The 27,028-nt window shown below is 50.1% G+C and overlaps 1 protein-coding gene across 1 annotated transcript in view; it reads right to left on the reverse strand.

The window, feature by feature from the left end:
• LOC308640044 (uncharacterized protein) overlaps positions 1-12,169 on the reverse strand; it is a gene marked incomplete at both ends in the record, with an annotated part of 70,517 nt that extends 58,348 nt beyond the window's left edge. The window contains one exon of the mRNA XM_081312108.1: positions 11,901-12,169. Coding sequence (XP_081168234.1) covers positions 11,901-12,169 — 269 coding nt within the window. The remainder of the gene's footprint in view (positions 1-11,900) is intronic.
• Positions 12,170-27,028: the final 14,859 nt, after the last annotated feature.

Raw genomic sequence — 27,028 nt, forward strand, 5'->3', positions numbered from 1 at the left:
GGGCAGAGAAAGGGGCCAAGCCACTGAAGTTCTTAGGACAAGATTGGAACCCTGAAGCACCCGTGCCTGCAACCATCCCGTTTAACTGACTCAACACCAGGGGAAGCCTCTCTCTGGTTTCTGGACTGCACCAGGGAAACCAAAAGGGTACTGAGTTGGGAGCAGGTGCTCCCAGAATTTGAGGATTCAGAGAGCCCTCTCTCCAGACTTTCCCCAAACCTCCCAGCCCCTCCCAGCCCCTCCGAATCATCAACTGCAAAGACTTTCCGGTCCCCAAATCCCCTCATGAACCCCCCTGTCATCTGAGCTCAAGTGTCACCTCCAGGATGGCCCTAACCAGAAAACCTCCCACACTATTCCCTGCCTATTCCAGGATTGGCGTTCCAGGATGAATGGACCCATATACTTGTAGATGGGCCCCTCGATCTTACTAGAATACACTTCTTTCTTCTCACCTGTGGAGCTTCAGCACGTTGAGCATACCTGGCATATAATAGGTGCTCAGTAAACACTTGGGCTGAATGAATGAACAAATGAAGAGCCAGTAAATAATGTCAACTCTAAAAACCTTGAAACCCAAACTGTGTCCAAGATAAGAGGACTCCACAAAGAATAATCTAATAAGTTTGGAAATCACAAACTACTAAAAATATCTGAGTCCTACATTAGCATTTTAAAGGCTCAGAGAAGCCCTAAAGGTTTAAAAAAACTTTTTAATTGTTTATTCCAGTGTTTGCCAACTGCATTTGGCCATAGAAAATACTTTTTAACCACCCTCACGACCACAGCTTTATAAATGATCAACTGATTCTTAGAAGAAAGAATTTGCTTCTTTTTTTTATAGGACTGAGTCTAGCACAGTGCACCACACACAGAAGATGCTCCAATTATTTGAATGAAAGCATATAAAGTAAATTCACCCATGTGCATTCTCTCTGGGTGAAAACCTATGAGCCTAGGAGTTCCAAATTTTTGGTACAAACTATACCCAAAGTAACACAGCCCCTGTACTGAGATTCTGAACCAGGCAAGCAATTACGAAAGTCCTTTCCCTCAGCTGCAGACACTCAAGGCCATTTACATACATTCATTCACATTGACTCATGCACACATGTACAGATGCATGTGTGAGCACACATGAGCACACCAGCACAAACACACTCACATACAAGTACACATACCCACAAGCACATGGACTCATGCACACACAGACACATAAGCAACCCATTCTGGGGCATACGCCTTCCCTCCCACACAACCAGCTTCACTGTGCCTGGCCGAGGAGGCTCCTGAGATGGGCAGCAGTCCTCTGGTGGGGTGAGAGGATGGACATGAGGAGGGATGCACAATCTGGCATCACCAAGAGGGCTAGGTGTCACCCAGCAGGTGACACATTAAAAGTTTGTTGTTGTTTCCTGCCCATTATCTCCAGCGCTGTATTTTGAGCATAGATATAGATGAGAGGGAATGGGAGAGTCTGCAGTGGGATCCCACCAGAAGAAATAACTAACCCTCCGCTGTATGGCTACTCAGCTTACAGCTCTCTCTCCCTTAAGATTTCTTTCTATTTTTTGAACCATGGGTTGAGCCCAGAGATGCTTAACCACTGAGCCGTATCCCTAGCACTTTTATTTTTTTATTCTGACACAGGGTCTTGTTGAGTTGCTTAGGACCCTCAATAAGTTGCTGAGGCTGGCTTTGATCTTGCGATCCTCCTGCTTCAGCCTCCTGAATCACTGGGATTACAGGCCTGCACCATCGCACTCAGCTCCAGGGAGTCATCCTCACACTTTCCCTGGGAGGGAGGAAAATAAACTAAGACTCAGCAGGAACACAGCAAGGGTGTGTGGGAGCAGGGTTGGGAGCCCAGACCCATCTGCTCAGAATTGCCCCAAACTCCAGAAGCTTAGGGGTCTCCAGGCTGTCTCCAAAGTGAGTCCTAGCCTGGGTCAGTGGCCACAGCAAGCTCCCCCAGCACATCTTGGCCCTCCCCTAGGCACAGTTCTGCCACAAGGTCACTGTATAACCTTGGACACCTGACTTGCAATCTCTCTGGGCAAGTCTGACCATCCATATGAGAAGAATGCTCAGCTGAGGATTCTCCAAGATCCATTGTTGCTCATGAAAAAGAAAGCCTGAGTCCCCCACCTAAGCATCAATTAGTGCCAATATTAAATGAGACCCCGCCTGTAAAGAACACAGGCCGGCACCTGTACCAAGAGGGCTCTTCTGATGTTAGCTGCTCCTTGTGGTCTGATTTCACCCTTCAGGGTCCAAACAAAATGCCATTCCCTATACTTTGCCTGATTTCTGTTATCAAAAAGAATCTCCCCCAACTCCCCAACCCCCTAGCCCTAAGCCAGCCCTCAATGCTGGACTGCCCTGTCTGGTCTGGGGATTGAGGCCTCATACCCTTCCAGTCTATGGGCTCCCTCAGCACATGGCTTCCTCTTGGTTCTCAAGCATCTTCCTGGGAGCCCAGGCTAAGCTCAGCTGGTAAGATGCTCCAGATTCAGATGGAAGAATGGATGTATGCAAGGGAGGTGGGGGAGAGACCAAAGGACTCACCGAAGGAAAGAGATGCCTACTGGGTGCAGCTGCCCGGAGAAGAAATGAAACCAAAGTGGTCAACTTTGCTAATAATAATAAAAGAAGTACCAACAAAAATGATGTGCAATATCTTGCTTGCCTGATGGGCAAAGAGCAAAAAGGGCAAGGGGGATGACAGAAAAAAAGAGAAGAAAGAAAACACCTCCTAGGTGGGCAAGGGTTCAGAGGAATGTGCCATGCACCTGGGCCCTGTTGTTGAAGAGTTCCCCGGCACAGCCTTTGCACAAGGTGACTCAGAAAGATCTACCAAATTGCTGGGCGCACTGGCGCAAGCCTGTAATCCCGGCAGCTCAGAAGACTAAGACAGGAGGATCACAAGTTCAAAGCCAGTATCAGCAACTCAAGGCACTAAGCAACTCAATGAGACCCTGTCTCCAAACACAATACAAAATAGGGCTGGGGATATGCCTCAGTGGCCAGGTATCCTCTGAGTTCAATCCATAGTACAAAAAAAAAAAAATATCAAATTTTTTGAGTGATACCCTTAGACCCAATAATTCCACTTCTAGGAGTCCAGCCTAAGAAATACTCAAACAAGAACACAAAAATGGATACCTGAGGATGCTCGCTGCAGCACTGTCACTAACAGCAAAACAGTAGAAAGCAACTGTATGTCCACCGCTAGAGGACTGTAAGTTCTAGAGGGCTGAGAATGTAGCTCAGCGGTCCAGTTCTTGCCTCGGGTACTGAAGGTCCTGGGTCTGATCCCCAACTCCATGAAAACAATCAATAATTCTGGTTCATCCTCTCCATAGAGCCCCTCTGGCTGTAATGTGGAGATGTGTGACGCACATGTGGTGCTAACTCCTTCACCAACAGTTCTTAACCCTGGCTGCACATTCAAGTTTCCCAGGAAGTTTTCAAAGAAATACTGACCTGGAACCCCTCGTCAAAGACTCCAGATGCTGGGCCCAGGTCAAGTTATTATTTTTTTTTTTTTTGAGTGCCTACAATGATGCTAATTGTGCAACCAAAACTGAAATGTCTGCTACGTGAAAATATGAATTGAGAGTCAGTGTAGCCAGGGAGTAGCAGGCACAATCTGTGTTTAAACTGACATATACAGGTGTACACACCCAGGCCTAGTGTAAAGGCACCACTGAAAAGGCCCTGGGGTAGGGGGCACCCAGGATGCTAGTGCTCTGGAAAAGGAGCGGGACTGTTTTTTAAGATGTCAATTCCCCGCCCCCCAGATTGGAACATGGACAGCCCTAAAGGCAGAACTCCACGGATGGACAGAAGGGTGGGAAGGAGGGCTCCCCCTGGGCGTTTTTATTCATGGCTGTCTCACCCAGGCCAGAGGTGGGCCTCTGCTGTCCTTCACAGCCACAGAGGTAGTTATAAATAAAGGTGGTGGTGACTGACTCAGGCTCTGGACCTAGATAAGGCCTGCCCTCAAGTCCCAGCTCCGCTACTTCCAGCAGTCTGACCTTGGGCAACGGACTTCTGTGCCTCATTCTGCGCACCTGTGAAACTGAGGTAAGTAAATCAGAAAGCTGCTGTGAGAATTCATGGAGGAACGGGGGACAAGAGGAAGACAGAGCCCCATGGTGCCCAAAGAGCCAGGTCCTGACTGTCCCTCCATGTGTCCTCCACAGGGATGAGGGCTGGTGACTCTGGATGGATACGTGTCTGGCCTGGTCACCACTGGATTACAGCAGCACCCAGATGACCAGCAATGCTTTGCAGAACACCTGGAGCCAAAGAGCCGCGGACACCCCCAGCTGAGACCAACAATGCCCATCACCACCAACTCTCCCTCTCAGACACCTGGAAACATCACCATCAAGCCTCAAGCCTCTCCCAATCTGTTGCTCACCCTAAACCTTATAAAGGGCTAGAAAGGACCCAGCTGCCCTGCAGCAGATGCCCTAGAGCAGCCAACTCAGATGTATCCACTGTGGCCCCAGCACTTGGAAAAGAAACTTTGGGAGGGGGGTGTACTGGGGATAAAACTCAGGGGCACTCAACCTGAGTCACATCCCCATCCCCATTTTATATTTTATTTAGAGACAGGGCCTCATTGAGTTGTTTAGTGCCGCGCCATTGCTGAGGCTGGCTTTGAACTTGTGATCCTCCCACCTCAGCCTCCTGAGTCGCTGAGATTACAGGCCTGCACCACCGCACCCAGTTTAGCCTGCATTATTTTAAAACCCAAGTTTTGTGTGTTTGCCACTTCTTGTGTTCCAGGAATTAAAATCCTATAGCACCTAAGACATGCAGCTGATCCAACTGGTTCCATCCCATTTCATAGATAGGGAAACTAAGACTGAAAGAGAACACTATCTTTCCCCAGATCATGGAACTCATTGCCTCCAACACACACCCATCCCCCACAAGAAAAATAAAGCATTTTGAGCCTCACCTTGGAGATAGTGTTGTTCGTTTGCTTTTACAGAACTGGGGATTATTGAATGCAGAGGTGCTTTTCCACCTAGTTACATCCCCAGCCCTTTTTATTTATTTATTTTTTTATTTTTAGATAGGATCTGGCTAAATTGTTAAGGGCATCACTAAAATGCCAAGGCTGGCCTCAAATTTGCAATCCTCCTGCCTCAGACTCATGAGATCACTTGCTGGGATCACACGCATGCACCACTCTGCCAGCTCAGAGTGAGCCTTGGTTTTCTACTGTGGGCAGCAGGTTTCCCTGCAAGCACTGCCCATTTCCTCCCTCCTGCATCCTTCTCCCGACCCTACCCCTCACTCTTAGGGCTAATACTGGGGCAAACCCTCCCTGAAAGATGAGGAGGGTCCTGAAGGCCACTCAATGGTAGCTGAACTGCCCAGCACTGGCCAGCACCAAGCCAGTTAAGGATGTCCCTTCTGACCCCTGAATCTCTGTGGCAGGACGACCATAAGCAGCAGGATGGGAATTTATTGAGTCTAACATTCTGTTTCATTTCAAATTAATATAAAAATCTCATATTGCTTTTATCATTTTTAAAAGACTATTTTTCAAGCCTAGGACCATACAGGGCACAGGCCCCCGTGAGCAGCAACTACCGTCTCACCCCATAGAGCACCTGAGGAGGAAGAGGATGGCACAAGCCACCCCCAGCTCCGGGGCATGAGGGCTGGCAGCCTCACCTCCTGAGCAGGAAAGAAGGCGGAGGGAGACCAGGAGGGCAGGAGAGACCAGAGAGAGTAACACCCACAGGAGCCCACATCCTGCCTGGGAGCTCACCCACTCGCTGTTTCTCTTAGGAATTCATTAGCCACGACCTGATCATTCATTCACTTACTCGCTTGCTCACCGGTTCATTCCCTCAACAGTTTACACCTTCACTCATTCAGTTCAGAAGTCCTTTTATTTTTAAACACAGTAGTCCAGAATCCCAGCTTGGGTCCTCATCTGTGATGGAGCATGAGGTCCCGGAGGCCCCCCCAGGCTGCCCTGTGGCAGGCAAGGTGCTCTCCCATGAGGAAGGCAGGACCAGCCCGACCAGCTCTCCACAGGGTTGCTCTGGGGACTGGGAACCTGAGTGGTTTTCTGTGGCCCCAACAGGTGGAACGAGTACCCACACCCCTAAATTGTGGGAGCCAGATTGCAGATGGATGTGTGAAACTAAATACTGAGAGCCATTGCCAAGTAGAAATGATGCATCAAAATTTTTTTGTCAGCCTACCCCATGTTGCTTAGAGGAAGGACTCTCCATTGTGGAAATGGGCTTGTCTTAGACTCAGGTCATTTGCAGTGACATTGCATGTATGCTTGAGTAAGGTGACCTTGCTCAAGGACCAGGGCGGGTCCGGGTTTAGGGCGGATCAGGTTTTAGGGAGCATCCCGCTCCTTGGGTTTAGGGCAGTTCCAGGTTTAAGGTGTACCTTGCCGGGAATAGGGTGTATCCTGCTGATTAGAGCCTGGTGGAGAACGTGGATTTTGCAGAGAACGTGGATTTCCCCAGAACGTGTGTAGAATGCCAGTGTGAGTTTGGGAATAAAGAATTGCTGTTTGAATCTACAAGGCTGTGAGTGGCTCGTGATTTTGTGCCCAGCCAGACTGCAGCAACTAAAGATGCAAGGATGTGGCACAGAGAGAAAGAGAGCTCCCTGAGAACAGCAGTGTGCAGGTCCAGGCACACACACACATACACACACACACACACACACACACACACACACACACAACACACGTCTGAATGAAGGAACTCCAGGGTCCCTTGTCCGTGGTTTTCAGGATTCTGAGAGATTCAAAGGCAACAACAGTAAAGGCCTGAATCTTCCCAATGTACATGTCCAGGGCCCTGGCTGACCACTGTCCCTCTTGGGCGGAACAGGGCAGCTGCAGGTGCTCTTTTGGGACACCAAGAACAGGTGTACTGCTCGCGAATCCCCAGCGTTCTCTGCAGTCTCCACCTCAGGTGACGGGAAACTGTCCCTTTTTTCCATCGTCCAGCCACCAGCCTGCCAGCCTGCTCTCCTCCCTTGTCCTCTCCCTGGGGAGTCCCTGGAGCTGGTGATTGTCTCCCATCTCCCCAAATTCCAACCTACAGCCCCATGGGGGCTAAGGACAAAACCAAACCTCTTGTTCAGGAAGCAGAAACACACTGTATACTGCCGGTGCTCCATAGCCCCACCATACCCAGGCCAAGGGGCACAGCTCTTCGCCTGCCATCCCCCCACCCCATCGCACCCCGCCACCCCACCCCCCCACCCCGCTATCTCCAGGAAGCCCTGCTCCCTGACCAGGCCCAGATGGCCATCACTCTGCTTTCAGGCAGGTAAAATTTGGTGCAACAGGAGTTAGGTGAACAGTATCTTTTATTTAATTAGGATCAACAGAAGAGATAAACCTCACAGCAGGACAGGGAATGACAACCTGCACAAAATAATTAATGCCCAGTTAACGAAAGGGCAAATCTCAATTACAGGGAAATCAGGGGAGAAAAAAGTTTCCCAGCACTTTGGAGAAGGCAGAGGAGGAGGAGACCGCACGCTGAGGCAAAGCCCAAACCTACAGGCACAACATGGGGCTTCAAGGACACCACAAATCAAGGCAGCCAGGTGGCCATCCTGTAAAAGCTGCTCCTCCCTTCTCCCCATCACAGACAAACCTGCCCCAAGTGCACTGGGCTGGGTGAGCCGATGCTGCCTGGGCCCTGGCAGGCAAGTGCGGGAGCCAGTCGAGATCTGGCCTATGGGGGCCACTAGGGGAGCTCACACCCAGCCAGGCTTAGTCTCCAGAAAAATGGCACCCCCCAAAGAGAGGGCAAATGTTCTAATCCTGGGAATGGTCACCAGATCACTAGAAAGTTCCTGTCCTTGTCCCTGGCACCGCAGTCCCACTGGCCCTGATGGGGCTAGGCTCCTGCTCTCTCTTAGCGGCAGGCAGACCTGACTCTCCTCTCACTCTGAAGTAAGAAAAAGAACCATGAGCTTTTGAGACCCCACATCATCTTCTGAGCCAGTTTTTTCACATCTGCCCTGGAAGACTGAAATTTGAACTAATGGCCTTCCCCCAACCATCACTACTTGGAGGTGGTGTCAGCTGCAATGTTGGGTATTTAAATACTACTTAAAAATAGTTAAGATGTGAATTTTATATTATGCGTATTTTACCCCTATTTTTAAAAAAGGAGACACAGAGTTCTGAGCCCCTGCTCAGGTCAGCCAGGTGAGCAGAGGTCTCTGGGATCCAGGCCCAGGAATGCGTGACTTTAAGCAGCCTCACCATGCAACAGCGAAAGGACATGACAGTTGGGGACCCACACATCTGAAGGAAGCCACTCTCCCCCTGCCAGGGCTCCCCTTACCTATCCCAGCACAATGCTTTGAATTATCTCTGCAAATATGTCTCCAGTGACTGAACATCCTCAACAATGAACTCTCCACGTTCCAGAGCTCAAATAAAAAGATTTTTATTGGCGCAGTCTCCCTCCCAAACAAACCCCCAAGGAGCACAAGGAGTGCCACCCAGGCCCCCTTCCCTCAGCTCCCAATCTCTGGCCTTGGGTGACATAGGCCGAGCAACCCCCATTATGGAGGAGAGGGAAATTGCTGTAAGATTAGTGAGCACATCCACGGAGCCCCATTTGATATCCCAATTCAGAAGATGACATGACCATCTGCTTTCACTTCAAGACATTAATTTTCAATTACTGGAGAAAAACAAAATTAGTTCTGACAAATTGTTGGCGAACACAGGCTCTTGTCTGGTGGTTCATAATAATAACTTTGGGGGCCACCATTAGTGTCCTCGGATGGACAGAGTTTCCTGATGGAGCCCATCACCTGCAGTCTGCGGTGGTGGCGGGCAGGGCCAGGGTATCTCCTACACCCTGTTCTGTGGGGCGAGAGAGACAGTTCTGCAAGCCCCTGCTCTAGGTGACCGCCTCTTCCGTGACCAGGTTAGGGAACTCAGGACTTTCAGATTTTCTGCAGAAGGGAGTGATGGTGAAGATGGCAGGTAAATAAAAACACCCTCTGGAACCATTTTCAGCTTTAGACATGTCGAGGCTTCCTTCCATTCACTAGCAAGATTTCACACAGGGATGTAAATCCTTCCCAAGCCCAAGTGTGCCCAAAAAGGCAGACTGGAATCCCCTCAGTCTGACATTTTCATACACTGACATTTTCTTTGTTATGTTGCTGTTGTTCTACTTGTGTAATTGACTTTGCAAGTAGAACAACAGCAACATAACAAAGAAAATGTCAGTGTATTCACAGCACTAATCTATAATGCTGGGAGGCCCTCCCGCTGTCAGGCAGGGCTGACAATACAATAGCTTTCAAAGGGATATTACCATGATGCTTTTATTCCTGACATCAATCAAGACAAAAAGAACCCTTTTCACAAGACATTAAAAATCAAACCTTTGTGCAAGAAGATAGGTAAAACAGCACTCTCCTTAAAAACAGCCATGCAGAGCAATCAGATAATTGGTGATCCTTGAAAGCAGTAAAGTATTTTTATTTACTGAGTGTACAACCCCAGTCACTGGCTGCCACCCCATCCTGGCAGGTATGCTATGAATCAAAAGTTTCCATCTTCATCTCCCCCACTCATTTCACCCTGCCTGGCACCCACAGCAGGCTAAGGGAACTGACAGCCAGCACTGAAAACTTCAAGTGGGATATATAACCAATACAGGCTTCACTAGTCCATTTTGAGTGCAAAACTACTCTGATTACAGACTAATATATCTACACACAAAAACGCGCTTGCAAGCCAACAGGAATTTGCAGAAATTGACAAATTGGCCCAACCACACCTATTGAGGTTACCTATTGTAACCAGGCACTAAGAGTTTCCAAGATACTCTTCTGTTTTAATTACCCGACACTCACTCAGATAGGAAGAAACCCTGATATCTATACAAATATATACAAAGATAATACTCTTTGCAAACATCAGTGTACCATGCATAGACAAGTCTGGACTTCAATTCAGCCAGGGTTCAGGACAAGCAAGCACCTAAAGCCACCCACCCAACTTGCAACATGGATGGGGCCATCAGGAAACCTAGCCATCCACCACTAGATTACCTCCAAACAGTTAAGATGCCTGCATGCCATAAGTTAGTGACACTTCAGGAAAACTGCAGGTCCCGGAGCAGGAAGTAAGGGGGAACTAATGTTCAAGAGAGTTTATAATCTACACATTTTCTGAACCGTTGATGTATCCAGCCACCAGCCTTCCAAAAGGTCCAAGATGATGGCCTTAACACCCAAAGGAGGTCACCCCCACTCAGGGCTTGACAGAGCTCCTGGTACAGGTAGCTCCAAGTCCTAGAATGTTGTGAAGGAGGAGAGGAAGACAGAAAGACACTCTGCTGAAGAGCCCAGACAAAGTGTTTTGTCCCTCTGATATCCAACAGACCGCATGCCAAAAGTATGCAACCAAGTCGAGTCACCCTGAGACAAAGATGTTACTCTCGAAGCACCAAAGGCAGCAGTGGTTGCTTTTACTTTTTCAGACAGAAGTAGACACTGTTGTGTCTTTTTAAACAGTGTTTGAACAGGCTCCCTTCATTTCATTGCTAAAATGGGGAGAAATGTTAAAAGAAGAGGGAGCTGGTCCTAACGCTGCCTTGAAAACACACTCTCCCACCACTGCCACATAAATGAGTCTTTTCCAGAGCCAGGCAGCAAGTCTGCACACTGGCCTCAGTGGTGAGTTCCTTTCCTTTACACATTCAAATGAAGAGTTAAGAGAAATCAATGCATCTAATTGCCAGACTATTAAGTCCTACATCAGGGGAAGAATTCCACAGCCACCAGCTTAAGAGTTAGCTACCGACATAGCAATTATTGCAACTTTGTATTAGATTGAACCAGATCCCCAGCCTTCCGACTCCAGCCAGGAGAGCTGTACTCCAAGATGCCTAGCTACAGTTTCCTCCTTTCATGATTCCCCCTCCTCATCCTCTGTGAACGCACTATAGTAGGCCACAACATTTGCCAGGGCTGGCGGGTTCTGTGGAATTACTTTATGACTGTTAAGTCAACAGCATTTTGCACTTTTCATTATTAATGCACACTTGGCACCTTATGGTTAAACGTTTAGCAGGATTCTCCTGCCAGAGGCACATAGTTATTATTATATTATTGCTTATTAAGTTTTTGCAAGGAAACAGGTGTAAGAATCTAAGCAGCAATTACTAGACATAAAGAATGTTTTCAAGAATGAAACAAGCCCTTCAAAACCTAAGAATAGGTAATTTAATTGGGGGAATTAAATATTAGGATTAAATATCAGTTACCCCAATCTACATAGAAAGCTATGGAAAGTGAAAAGGATTTGTTTTGCCCTTCCTGCAAGATCATGTACATTTAGCCAAACAAATGTCGACAATTTACACTTGTATGTGGTCTCAGATGAATCAAGAAACCTGTAACCCCAGAATGCCTCTATTTATTACATCTCAATCATTTCCACTCCAGCCAAGAGCAGGGCTGGCAGGAAGAGAGCGGGGCACCAGCGCCTTCCCGCGAAGGCCTTCAGAAAATGAACTTTTCAGAGCAGAACTGGGCTGCGGCCAGAGGTCATCAAGGGAGTTGGGAGAAGACAAGGGCCTTTAAGGCTTCAGAGGCATATAGCCACTCTCATCCTGTTCCTCAGTCACCCCTCAGTGTGTTCAGGCGGCTAAGCACCCATCTGAGGGGCTGGAATTGGGACAAAGCAGCAGGCCAGGCCAGGAGAGGACAGCCTATTAGGGGAAAATGGCAGGGGAGGGGCTCAGCCCATACACTTACTCTCCCCAGCATCTCTGCTCTCCAGGGGCCCCTGGAGCCAGGACGTCCTATAAATATAAAGCAAAGCAAGGAGAAGGAGTGCGTGTGTGTACCTACATATCCACATCTCATCACAAACGTGCGCACCCTGGGTACTCGGTGCAGGAAGCTGGCCAGGGTGCGGAAGGTGAGTACCTGGCACACTGTGAGGACGTCCACAGCGCTCCCTGGGGGACCTGAGACCGGCCTGCATGGCGCAGACAATGAACTCCTGGCGGAGGCTCCCTGCCGGGTTGGCTTCCGCGGAGCAGGCAGGAAGTGCTGCTGCAGCCGCGTGGCCTGGGCAGGGGGCAGGGAGGGGGTGCGGGGTGGCCGGGCGCATGCGCGCCTGAAGCCTGTGCCAGCAGCGCCGGCCGCTCTCCACATCCCCCGGCAACAAGGAGGGGGCTGGAGAAAGCCAGCGAGGCTGGGGCTAGCAAGGGCGGCCTCCAAGCTGCCAGCCTCCAGGGCGCCCGTCCTCACCGCCTCTTCCTTCCTCTTGCCAGCATGGAGATCCCCAATCCGCACCAAGTTGGGCCGCACCCCTTGATTGGCCTCTCAGGCCCGGGGTCGCAAGGAGGGAGCGAGGAAGTCCCCTTGTAGGCGACCCTAGGCCCGGGTCCCAGCAAGCGTGGCTCCAGGCCCGGAAAGGGTCCGGGCGGGTAAGGTGTCCACGGCGTGCCCCCTCCACCGCCTCCGCCTCCCGCTCCTGGCTTCCTCCTCCTCCTCCTCCTCTCCGCTGGCTCCGAGGGTCCCCAGCAGCCCGCCTGCTCGCAGGTCCCTCCTCCCTCTCTCTCTCCCACCTAGCTTGATCGTGTCTTGCTCGCTCACCTTTCACAGAGCGCGGCTTCACCTGCTTCCGCCTGGACACCTCCGGGGCTCAGGGCGCTCCGTCGCCCTCCGCGGGCTCCCCCCGCCGCCCTCCGCCGCTCCGGGTAACCCTTCTCCACTTTCTCAGCCTGCCTCTTGGAAACTTTTTTTTTTTTTTCAGCCGGGTCAGCGGCTGCGGGGAGCAGACCGCAGGTGGGGCCCTGCCTGTTGCAGTGAGGCAGCTGGGGGCTACCGGTCCCAGCGGCGGTCGCGAGGCAGTCCGGAGGCCACTAGGCTGAGCCGAGTTATGCAAAAAAAAAAAAAAAAAAAGCCGCCCCCTCCTTCTCCCCACCCCCCGCCTGCCCCCAGCCCCTGCGGCCCCTCCCTCCCTCCCCCACCCCACCGCCACCCTCACCCTCCTCCTCCTTCTCCTCCTCCTCCGCCCCTTGCCGGATTTTGCAGCCTGTTGTGGAGCTCACAATGAACCCATCTGAGGAAGGGGAAATGGGGCTGGAGTCAAGAGGGTCTCAGGAGGCGGGAGAGACCGGGAGGTGGTTGGGAGTGAGGGAGTTCAGTACTCCCCGGGAAGAAAAAAAAAAAAAAAGGCTTCAAATATCCCCTGCAGCACACACACACACACAAAAATAAAAAAAATAAATAAATATTAATGGCTCAAAAAATGCCCAAACACCCGGTTTGTAGATTATGATGGATGGCGAGGGGGTATCTCAACTCAGCCTACTTGGGGGTAGGGGCTCAAAAAGGCCATAGGGGCTTGGAAGCCGTGGCTTAGGGCCCCTGGCTCACGCCCCCTTCTCTAGCTCTCAGCTAGGTCCGGAGCTGTCCCCCAGAGGAGGAGGGCGGCGCGTGGGGGCTCAGGCGACAGCCTTCAGGCGCGCTGTGCCCCAGGCATCCTCAGCCCGTGCGCAGGGCTGCTGCTGCCTGCCCTAGGGCAGTGGATTGCAGCCCATCCCCAGGCCGATGCCAAGTCGCCAGCCCGCTAGCTGCCTCCACTGGCCAGGGGCTTGGGGGGGGGGGGGGGCGGCGGCGGTGGTGGAGGAGTAGGTGGCAGCGGCAGCCGGGCTCCAGTCCTCCCGGGCAGGAGCAGCGGGACGGCTGGGCCCTGGCTCCTCTGCGCTCCAGGCGGCGCTGCCTGCCAGCCTCCCTCGCGCTCCTGTCTTCTTTGTAGTCGCTGGTTCTCCTCCTCTGCACTGCAGAGACACATCATAAAGCCAGGCTTGGCTGGAAACCCAGCAGGAGGATGTGAGGAGCAGAATCCAGGCGGGGGTGCGCTGTGATCCCCTGGGGCTCCCCGCACTGCTCCTGCTCAGATCAGATGGAGAGAGAGCCAACCCCACTGAGCAATGGACATTGCTGGAAATACAGCTCCAGCCGCCCACAAAACCCAGACCGCTGTGGAGGCGTTTGCAGGCACCACGCAGGCGCAGGCACCTCACCGGCTAGCGGAGCGGGCTCTGGCTTCATGGGGGCGGGAGGAGGGAACAGAAGGCCCATGCTGGCTGTCAAGCTCACCCAGATGCATTAGCATTACAAACTGCAAAAATTGAAAGAATGGGGGAGCAAACAGGTTAGCTACCCTAGTGTTGCTTCTTGTGCCCCACGCACTAGAATTATCCTCAGACCCTCAAATGACTTTTGAGATGGTTTGGTGTTCCAAGACCACTCTGACCCCACATCCAACAAAGGCTTACACCACTGAGCTAACCTATACCCTTATTTGTAGGGTTCTTGAGCCTGGTGCGCACTTCCAAGCTGTGACTCTAACACCTTATCTCCAGAAAACTGCAGTAGCATCCCTTCCCTCCGAGGTTGGCAAAAATAAACCAGTTGCTACTTTCCACAAAGTTTTGCCAGGGGGTGCCTCAAGTCCCTGTAGTTCTTGAACTAGTTGAGTCTCAGATCTCCAAGCTGGTCCTGGGGTCCTGGAAGGGCACATGCTTAAGGAAAGTCTTCCCTGGGCGGCTCCCATAAACCTTTACTTTGAAGCGTCCCTCTCTGCCACCAGCTGCAGGCGTCTAGGTCCCTGGTAGGGGAGAGGCCCCCACATCTCGCCCTCCTAGGCAAGTGACGCCACCTTGGGCCAGGACGCCTTGAGCCCGGAAAGCGGAGCAGGTGCACAGCATGGCCCTGGGGGTTATCAATCTCGCAGATTGATAAATTGCCACTTGGAGAGTGGAGGGCTGTGTCCCCTCAGAGACAAGTTACACAGGGCAACCCTTCATGGAAAAACCCGCTCCCCTCTGAAAGCAGCGCTGGGCCAGCCCAGCAGCGACGCCCGCCCCAAGCAGGCTGCCGGCACCCCCCCCCCCCGTTCCCCGCCTACCTGCCAGCCTGGCCCGGCTAGCCAACCCCGTGCTGGGCTGATTGCCGAGGTAGATGCCACCCCCGCACCCCTGCTGCTAGGGAGAGCAGGCCAGCAGATGCGGAGAAAGGCCTTAGGCAGGGGGACCATGGGCGTGCGCCCAAGGCCATCTCGAGGTTCAGTCGGGTGAATGGAGAAATGCAATGCCCAGGCAAACATGCCTACAGCAGAGACCCAGCGTGAGGATACCCAGACAGGCTAAGGCTAGGTCATCCACTAAGTAAGACCTAGGCCCTGAGGTCCTCCCTTTCTCCGGAATGGGGTTGCCACCCTCAGCCACCGCTGTCCTCAGTTAGTGAGTCCAAGAATGTCCAACATCCCAAGGAGCCACCGCCTGCAGCCAGGGATGGCCAGGATTAGACTGAAGAGTGCCAAGGGCCAAGGCGAGGGCAGAGTCCGCTAGGCACCTGGGAAAGAGCCAGGAAGGAGGGGCCGAACCAGCTACCCCACACACCCCCACCGGCCCCTGGGATCAAGGACCCGGAGAGAGGCTGACAGGCGGCAGATGGCACACACTGGGGGAGGGGGCGATTGGCCTCGGCTCTGGGGTGCCTCTGTCACAGGCTGCCTCTCCTGGGGAGGGGGAAGAACAACCCTCAGGTCGTCCGCCCAGGCTCTGGGATGGGGGGCGGGGGGGGGTTGTTGGGGGTGGGGGTGGAAACTGCAGATAGTACCCATCCAGGAGAGAGGGGGCAAACAAAAGGAGTGTGGTGGGGATGGGTTGTGTTAGACTAAAGGAGCGGGTCATCTGGTGGGAAGGGGCGCCTCAAGGATAAGGGTCCTGGAGCAGCACACAAAGTTTTTTTTGGATGAGTTGCACACAGCTGTGAAGCATGTTTGCGACTAGACCCTCAGCCCGCCCCCACTCCAGACCTGTCTGCTGTGTCCCTGTCAGCTACAGTCAGGGTGCAGAGGCCCTCACCCCACCACCACCTCAGACCTGCCTGCTGTGTCCCTGTCACCTACAGCCAGGGTGCCTTAGGGTGCGTGTATGGAGTGAATAGTAGTTAAATAAGTATTAGGTATTGTATGGAGTGAATATTAACTTTAGGTAAACATGTTTTGATGTTGTGCTACAAGTGTGCAGCATGTTAGGTATAGATAATATTAACTTTAGGTAAACATGTTTTGATGTTGTGCTACAAGTGTGCAGTGTGTTAGGTATAGATAAGATAGTGATGAGTGCGAAGTGTGTTAGGTATGGATAAGGTAGTGAAAAACAAATGATGTAAGGGAAAAACCCCAATAAGATGTAAACAAGTTAGGCTTAGTATAAATATAAGGCACGGAGGACAGGCAGCACCTCTCAGGTCAGGCACTGACACCAGCCGCCTGATTGGTCCTTCCGGTCTCTGCTCCGCTGCTGCTGTGTGAGGACTGCTGTGAGAATAAACGAAGCATTGGAAAGACATCCCCGTGAGTCGGTGTGGTGTGTTCGTGTCGCCGGGGATTCTGGTCCGGGTAGGACACGGCCGGGGACCCGCCTGCGGTTGACCTCCGAGACCAAGGCCCGCTCCAGCTTCGGGAGCTGCTCGCGACAGTGCGGAGGGAGCTTGACCTCCTCGTGCCTCCTTTCTCCTGTTTCCTCTAAAGCTTGTTTCATTTTAAACTCCTTCCAGAAAAAATGTTGTTATAAGGAAAATCTCAGAGTTGCAAAAAACCAATACTGTCCCCCTTACTCCCCTAGCCCTGTTGAGCATGGATTCATACCAGAAGGGCCTCAAGGGACATTTGTTAAAGCCTGGGCCTTGCTTCTCACCAATCTGGTGACTCTGTACCAGAAAGTCATTTTCAGGTGATGTATTTTACACCATCTGCCTACCTCCAGCAGGGAATCCAGGGTTTAGGGCCCCTCCCTTGTTAAAAAGGTCCCTTTGGACCAAGGTGCATGCCTGTTATTCCAGCAACTGAGGAGGCTTAGGCAAGAAGATTTCAAGTTTGAGGCCAGCCTGTGCAATCTATCAAGGCCCTATCTCAAAAATAAAAAATGAAAAAGCCTATGAGACTATGTGTGCAGCTTGGTGGTGGAGTGCTCCTGGGCTCCATCCACAATGCCAATGATGATGATGATGATGATAATAATAATAATAATAATAATAATAATAATAATAATAATAATAATAATTGTTGGGTGCAGAGCAGGCTGAACTGTGTTGTCTGCAGGGCAGGCTGAACAGATCTGGTCCTTTATCACCTGTTTGTGTCAAGTCCCACTCAAGGCTGAGCACTCAACCCCCCTTGGGCCAACAAGACAGCTTGCACACCCAGAGGCCCCATTAGATTTGGGCTATAAAAACTCCCTCCTGCCAACCCCCCCCTCTCTCTTGCTCTCTCGCTCTTGCTCTCTCTCTTGCTCCCTCTCTCTTGCTCCCTCTCTCTTGCTATCTCTCTTGCTTTCTTAGTCTCTCTCCTGCATGTGCTTCCTCTCTCTCTCTCTCTCTCTCTCTCTCTCTCTCTCTCTCTCCTTCTTTCTTTTCTCTTTGTTGAAGTGCTGCAATAAAGTTCTTTTGGTTGCTCCATGTGTTGTGGTCACTTTCCTTTCAATAATAATAATAATAGAAACAATAACTTTTTTTGTACTGGAGATTGAACTCAGGGGCACTCTACCACTGAGCCACATCCCCAGCCCTATTTTATATTTTCTTTAGAGACAGGGTCTCACTGAGTTGCCTAGTGCCTTGCTTTTGCTGAGGCTGGCTTTAAACTTCTGATCCTCCTGCCTCAGCCTCCTGAGCTGCTAGGATTACAGGTCTGCTAGGATTACAAGTCTGTGCCACTGCACATGGAAATTATAACACTTTAAAGGCATTTTCTGACCTCAATTTCATCTGCTTTAGGTGGATCAAGATTTAGAGGAGGCAATTTCTTCTGTCCTGCTCGGAGAAGTGGTTGGGAAACCCAGAGTAAACTGTAAGAAACCAACATCATAAATGCAAGAAAGATTACAAGTTGATAATTTTGAAAACAAAGAAGACTTGTTCACATAAATAGGCATTTTCCCTCCATCGTCATTGGGCTGGAGGAGGGGAAGCCAAAGAGCTGCCATTCCCCCAAATGATGCATCTTGAGAATTTGTCTCTGAACATGGAGCAAGTGAGGCTGCTGCTCTGAATTTCCAAGAAGAGGCAAGTGTATCATCCAGAGTGATCTGGTGAATGCAAGAAACAACAACAAAAACAAACCTGTAAAACTGTAGATTCCGGAGCAGGGGCACACATCTGTAATCCCAGTGGCTCAGGAGGCTGAGGCAAAAGGATTGCGAGTTCAAAGTCAGCCTCAGCAAAAGTGAGGTGCTAAGCTACTCAGTGAGACCCTGACTCTAAATAAAATATAAAATAAAGCTGGGGATGTGACACAGTGGTTGAGTGCCCCTGAGTTCAATGCCTGGTATCCACCCCCACCCCCAACAAAATCCTATGTTAGAGTTCCTTTTGTGGCCTCTAAATTAGATCCTGAAGAGTTCCCAGAGTCTTTAAGAGATGCTTTGCAAGCCAGGCACAGTGGCACATGCCTGTAATCCCAGTTATCAGGGCAGCTGAGACAAAAGGGGCATAAATTCAAGATCAGCCTGGGCAATTTAGGGAGATACAGTCTCAAAATAAAACACAAAGGCTAAGGATGGAGTTCAGTGGTAGAGCATCTTTGGATTCAAGTCCCAATACCAGTTAAAAAAAAAAAAAAGAAAAGATGCTTTACAGTAAGTGACCCAGTGACCACCTTCTCCCCTACATATTTTTACTTGTATGTGCACACACACATGCACACTTACCTTAAATGACACCTGTCACTTGGATATATGTAATCTGAAATTTGCAACTTTTGCTCACTGGTTAATTACTTGAAAGTCTCACTCTCTGAGGGGCGAACTTGCATCAGCCCCTGAAAATTAGTCATTTTGGGGAGGAAGATTTATAACTTCCTTGGTTCACTTGTTTATTCAACATTTATTTATTGATTGTGTGCCTACTGTGTGCCAAGACTGAGGGTACAACAATGCAGAAAGATTACAACTCTTTCCTGCTGGGGCTTGTTTGCTAGCGTGATGAAAAAGCCTTTTTTTTTTTTTGAGGATTTTGTTGGGGGGATGGATACCAGGGGTTAAACTCAGGAACTCTCCACCACTGAGCCACATCCCCAGCCTTGTTTTGTATTTCATTTAGAGACAGGGTCCCACTGAGTCACTTAGTGCCTCACTTTTGCTGAGGCTGGCTTTGAACTTGCAATCCTCCTGCCTCAGCCTCCCTACCCGCTGGAATTACAGGTGTGTGCCATCGCACCCAGCTAAGTCTAACTTTTTTTTTAAATATATATTTTTTAGTTGTAGGTGGACAAAATACCTTTATTTTATTTATTTATTTTGATGTGGTTCTGAGGATCAAACCCAGGGCTTCACACATGCTAGTCAGGCATTCTATCGCTAAAACCCCATCCCTTAAGGGGGGAGGGGTTGTGGCTTAGCGGTATCAAAAGTTAGCCCTAAGGCTAACTTTTAATAGAAGATTATGAGAATAATGATTTAAACAGTTTTGAACAATTCCTGAGAAGAAAAAAGATAGTACAAATGAAGCCAGAAAAATAAGGGTCAAAAGTGGTTTGGCTAACATGCTGAAGGAAGAGAAGGAAGGAGTCAAGGAAAAGGATAGAATGTACAGTATGTGCAAATGGCCTGAGGTGAGAAAAACCTGGGTGGTTGAAGTGAGAAGTTGTCACAGCTTCCACAAAGAACCAAAGGAGGCATTATAACCAATCCCATCCCCTTTCCAATCCATCTTCCTCATTGCCTCACTGGAGAACCTCAAGCAATGGGCTGTCTGTGTTTATAGTTTCTCATCTGAAAAATGGGAGTATTGATAGCACAGATCTCATGAGATTATCCTCAGAATTTCATGTCAGTAAGCTCTGCCTGTCTGGCCTAGAATGAGGCCATGAGACAGCTGTTACCAGGCCTCACTTCCCTCTCTTCCTTTCCCATCTCTCACCTTCACCATCACCAAGGTCAACGCCATTTTAGAGAGAGCCAACCACATAACTGTAAATTCCCTCCTTTCATTCAGGCACTCCCCCATCTCATGTTCCCTTGAGACAGTCTTGTGTTTGCTTTGTAGAAGATTACCACTTTAGGTCTACCAAGGAGACAGTATGCTTTCTGTGCACTTGTGCTTGAGATTGAACCCAGGGTCTCAGCATTGTGTGCTTTTGTTGCATTAAGTGATGCATCTATCTGTGGAATCCATGTTTCCCTGAGCATCCTGTCAAGGGGGCAGTAAGGAGGCAATGGCCATGCACTCTCCTTGAATCTGTCAGGTAGCCAGGCACAACACATGCAGCCACCCACCAGGATGGTCTGGCTGCTTCTTTCCCAGTGTGCCAGTGTCTGGGCAGATTGAGGGCTTCTTCCCCAGGAACCTGGTCTTGAAGTTGTACTTTTGTTGTTGATGGGGGTTTTTCTTCTGGTACTGGGGTTTGAAACAAGTGGCATTTTACCACTTAGCTACCTTCCCAGTCCTTTTTTTTAATTTTAGAACAGGGCTTTGAGAGCCATGGCCCAGTCAGTATGATGCCTAGCATTTGCCAGAGGGAATGTTTGAAAGGTGATGCCAGCGAACCATTGAGATGATGATTTGAGTTAAGCTATATATAATTGCTGTGATGCTGGATTGATTGAATTGTATATTTGGCCTTTAGTGTTGGGCAATAGGGCAGCTCTTGCTGCTTGCTACTTTGGAGTTCCCGTGGAGTTTTCACGGGGCTTCGGAGAGATTGGATGGAGCCCGGTGGAGGGAGTGTGGTCCCGTGTGGTGTGTGCAGTGCCAGTGAGTGTTAGGGAATAAAGAGTTGCTGTTTGAATCTACAAGGCTTTGTCGCGGCTCGGTTATTTTTGCCTAGACAGACTGCGGCACAGGGCTTTCCTATGTTCCTGAGGCTGGCTTCAAAGTTGCAATCCACCTGCCTCAGCCTCCTAATCTTGAGGTTTTGGCTTCTTCTGCTTTTCATTTTTTGTGGTCATAGGGGTTGAACCCGGGACCTCTCCCTATATCACGCAAGCGCTTTGCCACTGAGCTGCATCCCCAGTCCCTTTTCTTTTATTTTAAGACAGGATCTCACTAAATTGCCTGGGCTGGCCTCAAAATTGCAATCCTCCTGCCTCTGCCTCCACAGTCCCTGGGATTACAGGTATGTGCCACAACACCCAGCCAGTCTTGAAGTTTCTAGGCATTCACAAGAGGTTAAGGCAAGAGAGAAGAGCGTATCCCCTTCTTTGCTTCTAGTTCTCAGCCTGCCATTTTGGGGGAGGAAAATCCCTGCAGATGCTTCTGAAATTCCCCAGGGGTTCCCCATTGCCCGCCCCCCATGACCACAACTCAAAGAGGCCAGCAGCAGACCCAGACTTCTGCCTCCCTGGGGCTGCAGGAGCCTGGTGCCATAAACAACAAGTCGGGTGTGGAAACCTCCTTGAATTCTCCAGTTTCTGTTCAGCTGGGAAAGCCATCTCTATTTTATCATCATTATTATAATTATTTAGTTCTTCAAGCATCAGCAGTCTTTACAGGGAACACCCACAAGGCAGCAAGGAAACCAACTCGTTGGGAGGGTCCTTGGTGGATTCACACCCTCATAAAACTTGAAACTCCTGGCCCTGGCCCCAGGAGCCTCCCCCCAGACCATCTCCGGCTGCCCTTGGTGTGCTGCTGCCCACTGGAGCCTGCAGGTGCTGGACTCTAGTTCACTTGGGGCTTTGTTCTCTGTTACAATGTTGGTGACTGGCTTTCATGTTTTTCCCCCAGTAGTAGGGATCGGACCCCAGGAAACGCTACACTCAGCTACATACCCCCTATCCTTTTATCTTTTATTCTGAAACAGCATCTCCCTAATTGCCTGGCCTCAAACTTGCAATCCTCCTGCCTCAGCCTCCCATGTAGCTGGGATTAACAGCATGTACCCCTGCACCTGGCAGTATTTTCTTTAATTTTAAAACAAATTTTTAAAAAATTCAATATAATAAATGTGATATGAGGCCTGGCTTTATAAGCTTTGACTCAGAGTGCACAGGTAGACAGCCCCAGCAGGCAGTGGGCACATTCCAGGACTAGTCACACATCCTTTGGTCTTGAGTAGATCATTCAGCCACCATTAAATTTAATTATCACATTAGAAAACAAACAAACAAAATGTGGTAGATTTAAAAATGGGCTCTCATTGGTGACGTCCAAGGCCATTGAGGTATGGTTTAACAAACAGAGACTAGAATGCTCTCTACCTTGCATGCAGGTAAGGCTGGGGTAACTGCACACCCCCTACACACACAGCTCCACCCGCAGGCCATTCTGTGTCCACCCATGAGTAGGAATTCTGAGGACACCAAAGCCTGCCTAGGAATGTGATGGGCTCCTCACCCTGGGGAGTGGGCAGATAGCCTGAAACATGAAGCTGGGACTTCATTGAGCTGTTGAAACTACTTTACAGGGCCTGTTTTATCTTTAAAATAACCATACTTTTGCTAGGCACAGAGGCACATGCCTATAATTCCAGCAGCTCAGGAGGCTGAGGCAGGAGGATTGTGAGTTCAAAAAGCCAGCCTCAGCAATGGCAAGGCACTAAGCAACTCAGTGAGACCCTGTCTGTAAATAAAATACAAAATAGGGCTGGGGATGTGGCTCAGTGTTTGAGAGCCCCTGAGTTCAATTCCCAACACACACACACACACACCAAAAAAAAAAAAAGACTCCACTTTGCTGCTGAATATCTGTATGATGACTGCCAATTCGTGTAGCAAATTTGGTCTAATATTTGCCTTCACTATCACGTGCTAGAGAGGTTGCAGGGCATCAGGAGACCACACCTGACTCTAATCTCTCATATGAATGACACTGTTATCTAAATCTACCAAGAAGCAACAAACTGGTTCAGATCATTTTGAGAAAAATTAAAACATTTGTTTGTTTCCTTTTATTCTGAAGTAGTGTCTCCCTAAATTGCCCAGACTGGCCTCAATCTTGTGGTCCTCCTGCCTCAGCCTCCCATGTAGCTGGGATTACTGGTGTGTACCCCTACACCCACCATGGGTACATTTTTTTTTTCCTGTGTACATAGCCCTTTTCAGCACCTCCACTCCTACTCTCATAGAAAGAATCTCCTAGGTACACAGGCCCAGAAGAAATATTAGGGAGGTGTCAGAATGTGTGGTCCCTGCCTCAGCTGAACACATGGAATGCTTCTGAGGACCCAATACCCACCGGCAATACCCACTGGGTCTACTGCCCCCTTTACATCCCCTGTGTCCTATGGATGCTTGGAATGCAGTGATGTCATCAAGAGAAAAACCAGCATCCTGGCTGGCATACAGAGGAGGGGTCCTTATACAGTGCACTCAACCACTGTCGCATAAAGGCTCTCTAGTGGACAAAAGGACCAGGGGTAGAAAGCTTGGCCTGCCCAAGTAAACCAAAAGCTTTTTCAGGACAGAGGCCTAGATTTTGATATATACCCCCATCTCATCATGGTGCCTACTCCCTGCCCAGTGAATGAGGGGTGACTGGAGTAGCTGTCAGGGCAATGCCCAGAGGTCAGAGGTGGGCACTGGACAGAGAGAGCCGCCACCTAGCGCAGAGGCCCATATTGCATAAAGGGCTGAATTTGAATCCCAGCCGTGCTGTTTACCAGCTTTTGTGCTCTGTACCTGAAACCTTTCCCAGAGGCTCCTATCTTGAAGGCTTGGTCCCCAGAGCAGCAATGTTCAGAGGCAGGGCTTGGGGGAGTGATTGGATCAGGAGGGCTCTGTCTTTATCAGTGAATCAATCTACATATTTGAACAAACCATCAGGAGGTAGTGGACACTATAGGAGGTAGGGCCTAGTTGCCTTGAGAGAGGAAGTAAATTATGGGGGGGGGTGCCCTGGAAGGGTAGCACCACAGTGACCGGGCTCATTGCTGTGTGGAGAGCAGAGATGGGGCTAAAGCTGGAACATGTCTAGACTAGCACACAACACTTTGCACCTAGTAGGTGCTTGGTATTATTATTTTTTTCTTTTTTGCAGTACTGGTAATTATAGTGCTTTACCAGTGAGCTACATTCCCAGCCCTTTTAATTTTGTGGTACCAAGGGGCACTCTATCACTGAGCCACATCTTCAGCCCTTTTTTTTTTTTTTTTGAAACAGGTTCTCAACTAAGTTGCTGAAACTGGGCTTGAACTTGCAATCCTCCTGCCTAAGCCTCCCGAGTAGTTGGGCAGGTGTGCACCACCATGCCCAGCTATTAGATATATTTTTATAGTGCTCCTTCATCAGTAATAGATGTAGCTGAGACCCTAGCGATGGGTGGCCACACAAAGAAGAGGCTCATTTGCAAGGACTGGAACTAAATAAGACTAGAAGAGAGCTAGCCAGGCAGTGTCCTTGGGAGACAGATTGCTGGGTTTCCTCTGCCAGGTGAATTCCTGGATTCCTCAACTGCATCCTACCATATTATATTGCTTAAGAAATGGTAGCTGTTGTTCACATTTACAGGACAATGACAACTCAGTATGTTCAGGTTTCCTGAATGGCCTGGGGTAAGCCCTCTCTGCCTCAGTCTTCCTGTTTGCAAAATCTCTCTGGTTCTCTGAATGAAGAAGCAGTCCGTTCCCACCCTCTGGCCCAAATGGCACCCAGCAAGCATTTAAAGCCAGAGGGAGCAGAAGAAATTCAGGCAAGAGGCCACTAAAGGGAGGTTATGGGGCTTGGGCCCCACTGGGAGAGGAGCAGAGTGGGTGGGGCCCAAGGCCCCAATGGACCCAGCCTGGTGCTACATTTCCCAGGGCCTGCTGCTGCCTTCTCTGAGTGGCCTGGCCCCATCCTGGTCATGCACATTGGGACATGCCAGGGCCTGGCTTCCCAGGGGCCAGAGGGAGCTCCTGCAGGGGACTTCAAAGCCCAAATGCCTTTCAGAAAGGAACTAAAACTTTCTGCTTAACCAAAGCCTCCACAGGAGAAGAACAGGCCTAGCCCTTTTCTTTTTAAGTCTCTTTATTTTTCAGCCAGCTGGCCTGGTCATTCTATTATTTTCCTATTATGAACGGTCCCAGCTAGAACACACAGGGAAAAAAAAAATCTCCCATGCCTGTGAAGGGGCTGGCTGGCCTTCTGGGGCAGACAAAGGCAGCTCTGGCCTCCAGCACCCACTGGGAGAGGCCCTGGACCTCCTGCCCAGAGCCAAAGTCAGGAGTGAGGGGAGGATTCAGGAAGTCTCTGCACCCCAAACCTTCTCTTGCCCCTAGGAGCAGAGCTGCCATCCAGCCAAGGAAAGGATTCCTAAAGGGCTTGTGGGCAGAGAAGGAAAGATCAGGCATCCCCTCACCAGGGCCCATGGGGAAACTGATGTCTGGGGAAGAGTTGCAGAAGGTCACAGTATCAACGAATGGCAGAGCTGATCTTTGAAGCCAACATTCTCAAGTCCAACATCAGGTACCAAGGAAATGTTGGGAGGGGGGTCCAAGGAGGAGCCCTGGCATCCTGAGTTTGCTGAATGAGAGTGGATGTCATTCCTTTCTCAGCTTGTCTGCCTCCCAGTAAGTTAAGTTCATTTTTCTGTGACTCAGTTCCCTTATCTTTGAAAATGAGAACATGCTTGTACCCAACTTGTAGGGCAGCTGTGAGGAGCATAGGAGCCAATAGGTAAAGAACATAGAACAGTGATTTAAAAAAAATTACCTCTTACTCTCTGTAAATGTAAAGTTTGTGTTCTCCACCTAAGGAATGTTTACTGACCTCTCCTAGGACAGGCCCAGGGCCAGGTGCTGGGGGATGCAGCTGGACAAAGCAAAAAGGTCTCCTACCTTGTGGAACTTCCAGTGGGGGAGGGGGCAAGCCAAGGGACACAGTGGATTCACTAGATACACTGCCTCATGGCACATTCTAGATCTCTCTTCTCCGGGAGGGAGTAAGGGGGGGGGCGGTCAGAAACTTTCTGGACTCAGGGGCCCAACTGATCAGATGGGAGAAGGCAAGGGCGCTCCTTCCCTTGCAAAAGGAGGCAGGGAAATGTTGAAAACCAGTTTTTGCAGTTTAATTGTTTTTAAGTGAAAGAGGGCCCCAGGCCAACAGCTGGTCACCTCCCCATCCTGGTGGGCTGGTTCATCTGGTTCAGCCTCAGAGTCCTCAGCGCTTGGGTCCTCGTCACTGTGCCTGAGATGCAGGGCTGGTCCTGAGGAATTGGAAGCCTTTGTCCATCGCGTCCATTGAGGCGGTCCATGCCCCCCACCTTTCCACTCACACAGTTCCCTACTGCCCAAGGCACCACCAGCGACCTCCCAGAACTGGAGCTGGAGCCCAGCTGGGGCATGACCTGAGGGGCGGGGTAGGGGCGTGGCCTGTGAGCGAGGGGCGGGGCCAAAGCCACAGCCCCGCCCTGCACTCACCACGCCCAGTGCGCCTCCCAGCTCAGGCTCCCCAGGGGACACTGACTACTCTTGAGATGCCAAGCCTTTCTCAAAAAGCCAACAGAACTCCTCCACCCCATGCTTCACAGAAACCTCACCTGGGTCTGAAGTGGGTAAATTGATAGGAAGCATCCACTGGGTTAGGAGAAGGACAACCTCCTCCCCCCCACACTTTTCTCTCAGTCCCGACCTGATGCCCTACAGAGAGCTCTCCCTACACAACTAAGGTGATGCCGACGGTGCTGTTATAAATTCCATTTTGCATGTAATAAAACTGAGGCTCAGGAAGGCTGATTATGTTGCTAATCCAAAGTCACACAGCCCTTAATGGATAAAGCCAGGATTGAAATCCAGGTGAATCTCCCTACAAAATTGGAAAATTTCCCTTCTCCAGTTTATTAATTCCAGCTTCTACACTTTGCCTGAAGCATAGCATTGATGTATCCATTTAGATAGATGGCTATATAAACCGCTAGATAGATGTGGAGGTTAAGCTAGAGATGGAGATAAAGATGGTATCTTAGAGCCACAGACAATTGTATCAGGTGTCAATGGGATGGTGGCAGATACCCTTTTCCCAAATCTCCATCAATC

This window comes from Spermophilus citellus (genome assembly GCF_964194105.1).
Source record: "Spermophilus citellus genome assembly, contig: SCAFFOLD_74, whole genome shotgun sequence".
Lineage (NCBI taxonomy): Eukaryota > Metazoa > Chordata > Mammalia > Rodentia > Sciuridae > Spermophilus > Spermophilus citellus.